Source organism: Macaca mulatta, chromosome 11 (assembly GCF_049350105.2).
Source record: "Macaca mulatta isolate MMU2019108-1 chromosome 11, T2T-MMU8v2.0, whole genome shotgun sequence".
NCBI lineage: Eukaryota > Metazoa > Chordata > Mammalia > Primates > Cercopithecidae > Macaca > Macaca mulatta.
Genome location: NC_133416.1, coordinates 58,936,809 through 58,950,632, shown reverse-complemented (window position 1 = coordinate 58,950,632; position 13,824 = coordinate 58,936,809). Strand labels below are relative to the sequence as shown.

General features: G+C 40.7%; 1 protein-coding gene and 1 long non-coding RNA gene across 6 annotated transcripts in view; one reads left to right on the top strand and one right to left on the bottom strand.

Annotated features, from left to right (window-relative positions):
• Positions 1 to 13,824, bottom strand: part of SCN8A (sodium voltage-gated channel alpha subunit 8) — a 213,565-nt gene that overhangs the window by 44,421 nt on the left and 155,320 nt on the right. For all 5 annotated transcript variants that reach the window (XM_028829498.2, XM_028829499.2, XM_028829495.2 and 2 more), the window contains exons 15-16: positions 5,280 to 5,453; positions 1,926 to 2,282 (exon numbers count right to left, since the gene is read on the bottom strand). In XM_028829498.2, the coding sequence (XP_028685331.2) occupies positions 1,926 to 2,282; positions 5,280 to 5,453 (531 nt within the window). The remainder of the gene's footprint in view (positions 1 to 1,925; positions 2,283 to 5,279; positions 5,454 to 13,824) is intronic.
• Positions 9,292 to 13,563, top strand: LOC144332914 (uncharacterized). The gene is made up of 3 exons (XR_013401119.1): positions 9,292 to 9,567; positions 9,649 to 9,859; positions 11,944 to 13,563. It is a non-coding gene; the product is annotated as an uncharacterized LOC144332914 (long non-coding RNA).

Here is a 13,824-nt window from a genome sequence, read left to right as displayed (position 1 = left end):
GGCCTTTGAAGGCCAGGCTGAAGGATCTGAGTTTTATTTAATTAGATCCACTACTGGTTCTTGAGTAAAGGAGTCACAGATGATGACAGAGATTTGAAAAAGTCATTCAGACTAACTACATACAGAGGGGAAGGGCAGAAGTTAGGAGGCTGTTACATGCATGAATTGATAAGGGTCTGGATCAGGCTACAGAAATCCCAAATCTTAGCATGCATTAGAATCTCAGGGAGTGAGGGGTGTGGATGTTTGTTAAAAATATTTCCTTAGCCTACTCTCTAAAGAGATTTGGATTCAGTAGATTTGGTGTAGAGGCTGGGATTTGGCCTTTTTTTGTGAGTGAAACTTGTGTAATTATGATGCAGGGTGTCTTGAGACTACACTTTCATAAAGTACTGAATGAATTATAAAAATGCAAAGGAAGGGGCAGATCTTAGATTCTATGAAGAAAGATACCCACAAAAATACTATGAAGAAAGATGCATTTAAGACACATAAGATACTTGCTTGGAATGGAGAGAAAAGAGACAGAAAATACTCCAACGTTATAGGTTCCTAGAAACTAGATGGGCAGAGGGACTACTAAGCAAAGGGGAACCTGAAAAGTGTCATCAGGGGGTAGTGGTAACAGCTGATTTTTGTCAAGTGCTCAGGTATCTGGAGACAGCCATGGGGGGATGTCTTTGAGACAACTAAGAACAGGAGAATGAAGAAAGGGTGACAAAGTCAGGGCTTGGAAATGTTGATCATGCTACATACCAGGAAGCCATTGTTATAGTCACTGAAGTAGTGAGAAGACTAGAGGGATTAGGACTGAGGGAAAGGCGGCTGGGAATGGAGAACAGGAGGAATTAAACATCACAGTAGCTATTTTTTTGCAGGTCAAATGGAAGAACAGAATAGCTGTAGCTGGTTCGGAGGCTGGTGAGTAGGAGTCTTTTACTGTCATGCTTCTCTATGGCAGAAAAAGGAAGAGAACTAATGTGGATGAGCGTGCAAGGGACAGATAAGCTTGTCTTCTTCCAGTCCTCTTTGCCCTACACTTGCAGGTGGGATTGGGGCCCTGATCTGTAAGATAGTTCTTTCTCAAACTTTAGTGTACATATGAGTCACACAAGGATCTTGTTAAAAATGCAGATTCTGATTCAGTAGTTCTGATTTGGGGCCTAGAATTCTGCATTTCTAACACACTCTCAAGTGATCTTGTTGCTTCTAGTCCCCAGATCACACTTTAAGAAACAAGGTGTTAAGATCTGTTGGTGACTCTTCTAAAGACAGAGGTAGAAGAGAGCAGGTGGACAAAACAAAGTAAAGCAATAAAGTGATTTGTCATTTATATAAATTAAAGTCTAAGACAGTTTAGAGCGGTTGCTCTCAATGGAGGGCAATTTTGCCCCCCCGGGGACATCTGGCAGTGTCTGGAGACATTTTTGGTTGTCACAGCTCTGAGGATGCTACTGGCATCTAGTGGGCAGATGCCAGGAGGGATGCTGCTAAATCCTACAATGCACAGGACAGTCCACAACAAAGAATCATCCAGTCCAAGATTTCAATAGCGCCAAAGATGAGAAATTGTGGTTAAGAAACAAGAAGGCTTCTGTAGGTGAAAGGGCACAGACTTTGAAGTCTAGGTTCAAATACAAGCCCTACATTTATTTGGGAAAGTCACTTAATTTTGCTGAGTTTGCTTTCCTAACCTATGAAAAGGGTTGACAAGTTGTGGGTGGGGGTCATGACTAAGTAGGCACTCTGTAAGTATCTGTCTCCTCTCCTTCATTGGTACCTTAGGGTTTCTGGGCCAAGAAAGAATAAAAATCAACAAACATGACAGGTAGTAGGAGGACTAAGCAGTAGAAGGACTTGGGCTTCTGGGCCAAGGGTAGAATATTCAAGGTGTAGAACAAAAATATCTACAAATTAGTACTAACCACCAAGTTGCCAATCACCATGACCATCATAAAGACAATGAGGCACATGGCCTGGCCTGCCACTTCCATGCAGTCCCACATGGTCTCAATCCACTCCCCGCACAACACTCGAAAGACAATGAGGAAGGAATGGAAAAAGTCATGCATGTGCCAGCGAGGGAGTTCACAGTCCTGGTTGATCTTGCAGACACACTCCTTGTAGCTTTTTCCAAAGAGCTGCATCCCCACCACGGCAAAGATGAAGACAATAATGGCCAGCACCAGTGTCAGGTTGCCCAGGGCGCCCACTGAATTTCCAATAATCTTGATTAGCATGTTCAGGGTGGGCCAGGATTTGGCCAATTTGAAGACTCGGAGCTAAGGAAAAAAAAAAAAACCCAAACAAAAAAAATAAATGATACTTAATCAATTTTCTTACCACATGGCTAAAATAAAAACATAAAATTAGTAAGATCAGATTAAATATATTGAGCACCCTTGGAAAATTCCCAGGACTTTCTAAGAGTGTCTCAGACTAAATGGGGAGAAACTGAGACACAAATAAGGGAAAACTGATTAATTTCAGAGTAGTTGAAAAATTTGTAACTAGAAACCAGGAATACTGCCTTATTCCTTTACTTTAGATCTGAGTCAATCTGCTTTTTGAAAACCCTGAACATATGAAAACCCTGAAAACCATGAACATATCCCTTTCCTACTGATTTTCCCTTCACTTCTCACAGGACAAGTGAAAGAAAATGTGATTTGTAGGAAACCAAAAGACTAGTATGGGACAGACAGTTAAAAAAAATCTGTCTCCTCAAAAAAGCAAACATTAAAAAATTCTAAATATCTATTTTCTTGCCAATAAATAATCAATGGTTGATTAAAAAAAAAAACCATTGTGATATGCTTGGAATAACTTGGAGGAAAAGCACAACTCTCAAACAGGGGCAGTTCCACAAACATCAGTCATCTTATGAAAAGAGCCTATACTGGCCGGCTGCAGTGGCTCATGCCTGTAATCCTAGCATTTGGGAGGCTGAGGTAGGTGGATCACTTGAGGCCAGGAGTTTGAGACCAGCCTGGCCAACATGGTGAAATGCTGTCTCTAATCAAAAATACAAAAATAGCCAGGTGTGGTGGTGCAGGCCTGTAATCCCAGCTACTCAGGAGGCTGAGGCATGAGAATCGCTTGAACCTGGGAGGTGGAGGTGGATGTGAGGCAAGATCATGCCACTGCACTTCAACCTGGGCAGCAGAATGAGACTATGTCTAAAAAAAAAAAAAAAGAAAGAAAGAAAAGAGCCTATACTGTTATTCAAAGGACAGAAATTTTAGTACCTGTCAATCATGAAATATCTATATTCTGTAATAAATAATTACAAGATCTTGGCTAACAGCCTGTTAATTATTTTTTATTTATTTTTGAGACAGAGTCTCACTCTGTCGCCCAGGCTGGTGTGCAGTGGCGTGATCTCGGCTCACTACAACCTCCACCTCCTGGGTTCAAGTGATTCTCCTGCCTCAGCCTCCCAAGTAGCTGGTATTACAGGCATGCACCACCACGCCCGGCTTATTTTTGTATTTTTAGTAGAGATGGCGTTTTACCATGTTGGCCAGGTTGTTCTCAAACTCCTGACCTCAAGTGATGCACCTGCCTTGGCCTCCTAAAGTGCTGGGATTACAGGTGTGAGCCACCACACCTGGCCCAGCCTGAGAATTAGAATGCATAAAGGCTATGGTAGTGTGGCCAATAAAATTATAATTATGAGATCATCATTAGATGTCATAAACTAACAAATAACTAACATAGAATGTAATAGGAATTTTGGTAGAAGGCAACAGCACAATTTGAACTTTTTTTTTTTTTTTAATTGAAAAGTTGTCTTATCAGAGTTCAAGATTTACCAGGTGTTACCCGACATGCATACATCTGGGCCACTCATATTGTTACCGAGTGGCTTTTAATTTAAGAATGTAAGTTCTAAGGCTACTCTCAATCCTTTCTGTTGTCACCTAGATAATAACTATTCTCAAAAAAGTCCACTGTGGACTGGATCCTAAACAAAGAGTAGTAAACAGAGGTTTCAGAAATTTGGCAGTTATTTGTGACTTGGACTGAGTGAAATCTCTGTTTTACAAATAGTTTCACTTTTTCCAATTCTCTTTCTTAGAACTGCTGAATATTTCAGTGAAGAAACCTTAAATATTCTCAGTTGCAAGTGCTTATTTTCCCAACAGGGAGTGAAAAACCTAAGCCAATTCGAATGCCAAGGAAGCAGCAGTGGCCTCTGTCTGAGTGGGATGCCCCCATGGTAACTCAGTTTCTCAGAGGAGTTAATCAGGATATCACTTATGCTTATGTTTATGGGCAGCTGTCTTGAAGATACTATTAACTATTCTTTCAGAGTCATTGTAGTAACTTAAACACTAACTTCTTCAAATACATTAATACAAACTCCTTTTTAGCTAATGATAGGGAAAATAAAGCCAATGTTCAACAACTAATTTCAATATAATACAGGTGTTCCTTGACTTATGATGGGGTTATGGCCCAATAAACCCATTGTAAGTTGAAACTGCTGTAAGTAAAAAATGCATTTAATATACGTAACCTACTGAACATCACATCTTAGCCTAGTCTGCCTTAAACATGTTCTGAACACTTACATTAGCCTACAGTTGGCCAAAATCATCTAACACAAAGCCCATTTTATAATAAATTATAGAATATCTCATGTCATTTATTGAATACTATACTGAAAGTGAAAAACGGGATGGTTGTATCGGTACTCAAAGTATGGATTCTACTGAACGTGTATTGCTTTTTTGCAGAATGTAAAGCTGAAAAATTTTAAGTTAAGCCATCATAAGTTGGGGACCATCTGTATTAAAAAACATTATTTTATTAGCAGTTTTTGGAAGGGCCACCATGATAGAAGAAATGAAGAAAGTAATCTTTGAACAAGGAGAAATTCTTGCCATTTCAAGGAGATGTTCAGATTAAAAAAATAGATTCACTAGCAAACCCAAATTAGGCCTTACATTGGGCTTTGGGAGAGTTCATTTTCATCTAGTGTCTTGGGTCTTATTTTTCACTTATTATCTTAGACAGCTCTTAGATTAAGCAGCATTTTCTAAAGAGCTTCTTAAAATTGATTTCTGTTTGCTTCTTGATTTTTAACAACTAACTTCTATATCAGGTATTTTAGGAAAGTTTTCAGTATTTGAGTAGCTAAGCCAAATAACTGGAATTGGGAGTAAAATACAGCTAATATATTTTTTTTAAATCATCAAATTAATTTACGCAGAATTCTTTCTGGTAGCTGCAAGATAGGAAATGTTAAAAGAAATTGGAGAAATATGGAATACCAATCGGAAAGATCGCAGCACTGAAAGCCCCTCCACGTCTGCTAGACTCAGTTCCATTAAACTGAGGGAGACAATAAATCCGTCAAAAATGTTCCAACCTTCTTGGAAATAATAGTAGGGATCCATGGCTATGAGCTTTAGAAACATTTCCGCTGTGAAAATTCCAGTGAAAACCTAAATGGGGGATGCAGGGGTAAGAAAAAGAAACAGTAAAAAGAGAATGATTTTATCATTATTTTTAAATACAACATGTCCAAGAAACTCAAGAGTTAACCTTAGTTAAATTCTGCATCTGAAGATATCAATACCTGGATGTCTCATGAGCACCCCACCTGATGCAGGAAAATCTTATTTTCCTCTTGAATGAAGTCTGCAGCCCCAAAGTTCCCGTCTTTGTTGCCAGAACCACTCAATTTACACTGTTCAAGAGTGCAGTTGAGAAAATATGCTAAGCAATGGCAATACTACACAAGGCGACTCCTTTCAAAGGGTTAGCAGTCATTTGAATGTATATAATACTTGTGATGTTTGCTTAAAAAAATCACTTGTGTTACAATTAGATTAGAAAACTAAAGTATTAATGCTAATTTGACATTATACGTCTTAGCAAACCTAGACATTTGCTGCAAGGTGTAAAAGCATACAACATTGCCAAAATGTGCAAAATACAGGAAATAATATCTATAATCTCACCACTTTGCATACAACTATCATTTTTATGTATTCTCTTTCTGTTTTTTTTTTTTTTCAAATACACATGGATTTTGACAGAGTTGGAAAATCATAGAATACATAATATCTTGGGTCTGAGTTTTCACTGATCGTAAGTCTATCCATGTTGCTACACAGTTCTCCCAACTCTCACTCTTATTGCCTGTATAAAGTTCTACTGGCGGCTGGGCACGATGGCTCACTCCTGTATAATCCCAAAATTTCTGGTGGTCGAGGCAGGCAGGTAGCGTGAGTCCAGGAGTTTGAGACCAGCCTGGGCAATATGGTGAAAACCCGTCTCTACAAAAGATACAAAAATTAGTCGGCGTGGTGGTGTGTGCCTGTGGTACCAGGGACTCAGGAGGCTGAGGTGAGAGAATCACTTGAGCTTGGGAGGCAGAGGTTGCAGTGAGCCAGCCTGGAGTGCAGTGGATCGTGCCACCACACTCCAGCCCAGGTGACAGAACAAGCCCTATCCAATAAATAAATAATAAATCAACAAATAATGAATAAAATTCTATTGGGTAAATACCTCCTCAAAGAATGTTCCTATTGTTGGAGACTTTGGTGCTTCCTTTTGATTTTTTTCAATATGATAATCAATGATGTAATAAATGTTTTAGATTATAGCTTATTGTGTGCAAAAATGACATCTTCCCTATGTTACTTGTCTCCCATTTTTCTGCTGACAGAGTGCCTGCACTTTCTGATGCCTTCTGTATCCTGCAGGCCTCAGGAGGTGATATGCAGGATGAAAGTCAAATCCCATGAACGCCAGTTTTGACAAAACCAATTCCTTCATTCTAGGCTAACCATATAACATCAGACTCTTACTGAATATTATGTTTTTGAGGACAGGACTTATTTTTACAAGAGATTTAAAACTGTCATAATACATTAGTACTTGTAACTACCTGTTTACCAAGTTTCCATATGAAACAGTTTAAGGAAAACTGAAGATACAGTCCGAGGACAAAATTAAAAATAGTAAAAAATACTTAGATTATAGATGCTGTTTGGAAATATCCTGAATTAATGAACAGCAATAAAAAAACAGAATGATGACTGAAATACATCAAAATGGATAAGTGGACTACAGGTTTTTGGTATTCATATGCTTTTCTGTAGTTCCTCATGTTTCTAAATTGAAGATGCAACAGTCTCAAATTGAAACAAAAATTCCACAAAGAGATCCAGTTAAGTAAAATCAAAGTTCATAGTACAAGTTAAGCATCTATAGATGGAACATCCCTCTGAGTGAGTTCAGGGAAAGCAGAGACAGCTCATCAAATCCTGACATACATTTCACCCTTTGTGTAAACCCATTGGAAGTTTCTCCAAGTAGAAATGCTAGCCTGCCTAACACACATTAAGTAGAGACTTGATTTGTTATCCCACTGGTTCCTGGTAAACACACAGGAAGTACTCATGAACAAGCACTGGCTGATTGACCCTGGGATATCTATACTGTGGGAACTCTGGTTCCTAAGGGAAATCAACAATGAAACAGTCATGTGGTGTTGCCTATCACCAGGATGAATGACCCCAGGTATCAGGAATTGTCTGTGACAGAGGTCAGTCACCATGTTGCTTCAACACATGGCGTGTTGCCATCAGTTGGGTGTGTGTCAAAATACATCTGTAACTATTAGCTATGTGCAGGAATTGCTTTTTTAAAAATTGAGAAGAGCAGATTTAAGGTTATCCTATGATGCTCTTGTTTGCACTGTGATATGTTTCTCAAAGAGGAGAAAGGGAAGAATTACATGCAGTGTATCAGTAATTATATATAAGTGTCTGCTATGGCTTGAATGTGTCCCCCAAAGTTCATGTATTAAAACTTAATCCCCAATGCAATAGTGTTGTTCTCCCGAATGTCATCAAATATTCACTTTAGAATTTATGTTCCTATGCAGCAGTTCTCAAAGGGTAGTTGAGGATCTTTAGAGTCCCTAAGACCCTCTCAGGAGGCACATGGTCCTCTCTTTTCCAACTTCAGAAGTACCCCCCATCTGTGGTTTTGCTTTCTGCAGTTGCAGTTACCTACCATCAACTACAGTCCAAAAATATTAAATAAAAAATTCTAGAAAAACAATTCATAAATTTTAAATTGCATGCTGTTCTGTGTAGCATGATGAACTCTTGAGCTATCCTGCTCTATCCCTCCCAGGACGTGAATTATCCCTTTGTCCAGTGTATCCATGCTGTATAAACTACTTGCCCTTTTGCCACTTAGCAGCCATCTTGGTTATCAGATTCACAAAACACAGTATGGTCTTGCATTGCTTAATGACAGGGATATGTTCTGAGAAATGTGTTGTTGGCAATTTAGTCATTGTGTGAACATTACAGAATGTACTTACACAAATCTAGATCTTATATATATATTTTCATTTATATATGTATATTTTTAATATGGAAAACCAAATGTCCCAGCACCTTTACTTAACATCAATCATTTCCCCTACTTGACCTGCAAGGCCAATATCAAATGGCATATAACAAGTTTTTATATATGTTCCATTATAATCTTATGGTATCACTGTCAGACATGCAGTCTGTCATTGACCAAAATGTTGTTATGTGGTATGTGGCTATATATATACACACACACACACACATACATACATATATGTGTGTATGTGTGTGTGTGTGTGTGTATGTGTGTGTGTGTGTGTATGGCTTGGTACTATCTGAGGTTTCAGGCATCCACTGGGGGCCTTGGAATGTAACCCCCTTGGATAAGAGAGGACTACTGTACTTATTTGTGTGAGGCAAGCTTTTCTTCCTATACTTTAGCTAAAATAACATATCACAACAGACTGAATGTAGAAGCAGAAAAAGAGAATCTAACTATCTTCTATTAAACCAGACATGAGGCCGGGCACAGTGGCTCATGCCTACAATCCCAGCACTTTGGAATGCCCAGGTGGATGGATCACTTGAGGTCAGGAGTTCGAGACCAGCCTGGCCAACATGGTGAAACACTGTCTCTACTAAAAACACAAAAATTAGCCAGGCATGGTGGCGGGCAACTATAATCCCAGCTATTCGGGAGGCTGAGGCAGAAGAATCGCTTGAACCTGGGAGGCGGAGGTTGCACTGAGCCGAGATTGTGCTACTGTACTCCAGCCTGGGAGACAGAGTGAGACTCTGCCTCAAAAAACAAACAAACAAGACAGACATGAAAGAGATTTACAAAATGTTGAACGATACCATTCTTCCAGTTTTTCTTAGAAAATATAGTTTCCCCCCACCAATATGTTATTTATGTTCATGTGTAATGGGTGTATTATTGTGATATTTATTTATTTATATATTTATTTATTTTACATATGGGGTCTTGCTGTGCTGTCCAGGATAGTCTTGAATTCTTGAGCTCAAGTGATCCTCCCATCTCAGCATCCTGAGTAGCTGGGATTACAGAGATGAGCTGCATGTCTGGTTAATTTTTTTATTTTTGTAGAGATGGGGTCTCACTACGTTGCCCAGGCTAGAGAGCAATGGCTATTCATAGCCTGTGTTCCTGGAGGACTTCGGCATCAAATTCCTGGCCTCAAGCTATGCTCCTGCCTCAGCCTCCCAAGTAGCTGGGACTTACCTAGCTATATTATTATAATTCTTTAACTACAAAATGAATGCTTAGAAATGTTCTCAGTTTTAATTTCAAATATGATAAATATCAATAGACATAGCACTTTTATTTAAGAGTATAAAGGAGTCCTGATCTCCTCAGAATATTCTATAAAACAATGGTTCTCTATTCTCTACAAAATACTCTGAATTCACAGTCATCGTATCTTTCTAGTTGGGGTTTTGTTGTGTTTTGTTTTTTTGAGATAGAGTCTTGCTCTGTCGCCCAGGCTGGAGTGTAGTGACATGAACACAGCTCACTGCAGCTTTGAAATTCTAGGCTTGGCCAGGAGCAGCGGCTCACACCTGTAATCCCAGCACTTTGGGAGGCCGAGGAGGGCAGATCACGAGGTCAGGAGATTGAGACCATCCTGGCTCACACAATGAAACCCCGTCTCCACTAAAAATACAAAAAATTTAGCTGGGCGTGGTGGCGGGCGCCTGTAGTCCCAGCTACTCGGGAGGCTGAGGCAGGAGAATGGCGTGAACCCGGGAGGCAGAGCTTGCAGTGAGCCGAGATCACGCCACTGCACTCCAGCCTGGGTGACAGAGCAAGACTCCGTCTCAAAAAAAAAAAAAAAAAAAAGAAAAGAAAATAAATTCTAGGCTCAAGTTATCCTCTCACCTTGGCCTCCCAAAGAGCTGGGATGACAGGCATGAGCCATGCCTAGTCTAGTTTGGACAAGCCTGTCGTCATAGGCCTGATAACTTGTAAAGCCAGGTCACCAAGTAAAGCCTGTATAGGGGTATAAGATTGGGGTATATTTCACTCGGGGGTCACTGTGGGGTTTGGGAAGGGTCTGGGGAGAAGTCACACACCTCCTTCAGCCCTAATTGCTTATGCAGATAAAATTTAGGCTTATTTGAAAGTGACGAGCCTCTGGCATGCTCCTCTCTTTATGCTCGGAAAAGCGCTTGTCAGCTCCTGTTCTGTAGTAGATCCTTGCCCAAAGTTAGTCAAATTCAATTTGATTAAAAGTTCTATGTGTACCGCAATGGAGACATGAAAAAAAAAATGTGACCATGAAAAATAATGGTTCCTTAGGAACTCAGTCACCAGAACGTAAGTAACTCATCCTGGTTTGCCACTTTTCACACCGAAAATCCTGCATCCTGCGTCTCCAGTTAGGGTAATCAACTCGTACCTGTAGACAAGGACTGTCCAGTTTTAAAACTGCAAGAGCTTCCTCAGGCCTCTGCAAATTAAGGTGGTTGGTTACCCAACCAGGAGGAGACAGAACAATAACTAAAAATCATGTGATAAGTATTCAAAAAGAAGTATCCATATGGGGCTATAGAAGCACAGATGAAAGAAAAATTAAAATCTGAAAAGAATTCCTTTTAGCTGAAAATCTAGGTAACCTATAATTAAGAAATGATAACATTCATTTATGTTTGGTGAAGGAGGAAAATAACTTTTGCTTTTTTTCTTTTGCTTAGAATCTGAGAACTTAAACTTACATGTTAGATTAAGCCCTAGCTCTTCTTTCCATCCCCCTCCCTCTGAACCACTCAGTCCTGAAGGCTGTAGGTGGGTATGCAGGTAGAGGGAGGCTGACGCCTAGTGCTGGAGCCTCAGGAAGCCCCCCAGCCCAGCAAAGAGAGTCAGACATGGAGGGGAGCGAGGAGGTCCATGCAGGGGAGCAGCCTGGCATGGACTGTCAGAGCCTGTGGGCCAAGGAGAGGCATCTGCTTTGGGCGACAGTCCAGGATGGGCAGTTGGAAGTGGTATGAGGAGTGGCTACCCCACATAGGTGTTGGGGCCCAAGTGGGACAGGGGACGTCCACACTTGAGGGGGAGGGGAACTCGGCAGAGAGAGTCAGAGCTTAAGCAAGGTAAAGACAGCATCTCCAGGACAAGATCCCGGAGTGGGCTGAGGAGGGACTCCCCGCAGGGGAAGACTCACAAGGGGTGCCAGAGCCAGGTGAATGGAGGAAGGACTCACGTAGGGGAAGGCCTGATGTAGGGTGTCAGATCCTGAGTGGGGTGAGGCAAGTGTCTAAACAGGGAGGTGGAGAGTGAGGGTGTGGAGCTCATCAGGGTGAGGAGGGTGTTGCCTAGTTTGGGATAAAGCCACTGAACCAGGTGAGAACTTCCAAGAGTGTTCACATAGACAGGTGGCAGTCTGAGCAGGGTGAGGAGGGGTGGCCTGGTGAGGGGTGTTAAAGTCTGTGCAGGATAAACAGAGCTTCTACCTCAGGAGAAAGCCTGATGTGGGGTGAGAAGGATGTCCATGCAGGCGAAGGCCTACTGTGAGGCAACAGGGGCCGAGCAGGGTGGGGCAAACCATGTGTGAGTTGGACTGGTGTGGGTTCCAAGCTGATAAGTGTGAGGAGGTGTCCACACAGAGGACACGGCTCGGTGCTGAAGGGGTGGGGGTAACCCACAGTCTCTACAGGGTGAGTAGGGTACCCATGCTGTAAGAGGTAACAGTGGCTTTTTGATCAAATAAGTACACCAAAGACAGTGGCAATGAGGTTTCTTATTGTTGGAGGAGTTACAAATACAGAAAGGGAGAAAACTACAAAGAATCTTGCAGTGCTGGATTAGAATTGGAAGTGACAGAATCAACTCATGGTTTTCAATATCCATGGCCAGCTCAATATAAACAGCTCGTCCTGTCCTAAGAGGGCGTGCATGCTGCTCCCATAGCAATATGCATACCTAGATCTCAGATCGTTACCTCTTCCTTATTTTTTTTTTTCTGTTTTGTTTTAGAGATGGGGTCTCACTGTGTTGCTAAGGCTGGTCTCAAACTTTAAGCAATCCTCCTGCCTCAGCTGATACTCAGCCTAGATCTCTACTTGTAAATGCCATTTTTTCACTAAAAGACTCAGGGCTTCTTGAGAAATGGCTGATTCCAGCCCCGGGGCAGGAAAAACACAAAAGTATCCTGGAATACCTTGTGGTACCAGAAAGCCAGGAAGTGATGAAGACATGTCAAAGGGATCAGAAGCCAGCTTGAAGGGACTCCCACTGGCCACATCAGAGTAAGTCTAAACATCAAATGGATTATAGCCCAAATAAAAGAGAAAACCATTAATCCATACTGATATAAATAAAGGAATAAATCAAAATCTGAATGAACAGGATATTTAAATCACTTCAAACGATCTTCCTCACAAATACCTATTAAGTATACAGTAAGTCCTCACTTAATGTCCTCAATAGGTTCTTGAAAACAGCAACTTTAAGCCACGTGATGTGCTACATGCCACAGGAACTTAACTCTTGTTTATATCAACTGGCCTATGGTAAAACTGGTTTTGGTATACAGTATATCATTTAGCTTAAAGTCACAGTTTCCAAGAATCTAGAACCTATAGAGGATGTTAAGTGGGGACTTACTGTAAATGGAAAAAGCGTAACTTTACAGATGAAAAGCCTGGCAGACACCTCCTTAATCAAGTGATTAAATGAACACCACCAGTAGTGGGACAAATGGAAGCTGTGTGCCAACTGGTAGATACAACATGAAGAAGATAGGCTCACTCATCTGATACTCCTACCAAAATGCAGAACCTGCGTCTAATCATAAGGAAGCATCGACAAGCCCACATTGAGGGAATTCTACATAACAAATGGCCTGTAGTCTTCAAAATGTCAAGACATGAAAGTCAAGGAAAGATGGAGGAACTCCTCCAGGCTGAAGAAAATTAGAGAGATAAGATAGCTACATGTAATGGGGTAATCCTAAAACTGCATCCTTTTGTTATAGAGGATGCCACTGGGATCACTGGCAAAACTTGAATAGGGCCTGAGAATTAGATGGTTGTAATGCATCAGTGTTAATTTCCTGGTTTTGACAATTATACTATAGTTATGTAGGAGAATGTACTCGTGTATAAAAAAATACATACTATAAGTATTTGGGGGTGATAAGGCTACGTGACAAGGCTTTCATTGTAAAAAAAAAAAAAAAAAAAGTTTTTTGTACTGTACTTGAAATTTCCCTGTAAGATTCAGAATGTTTAAAAAGTCACCTGATAAACTTACTATTGTATTCAGTTAGTTGCAAAAAAGGCAGGAAAAGAATCATTACATTTATCTACTGTATAACACAAAGGCTGTGTAAGTCACACAGCTTCCCTGGGCTTCAACTTCCTCTATAAAACATGCAGATTGGATTGAATTATCTCTAAGGTTCTTCCTATTATTATTTGCTCTTTTGGGGAGGGTAGAAGAGGCAGGGATCTTCAA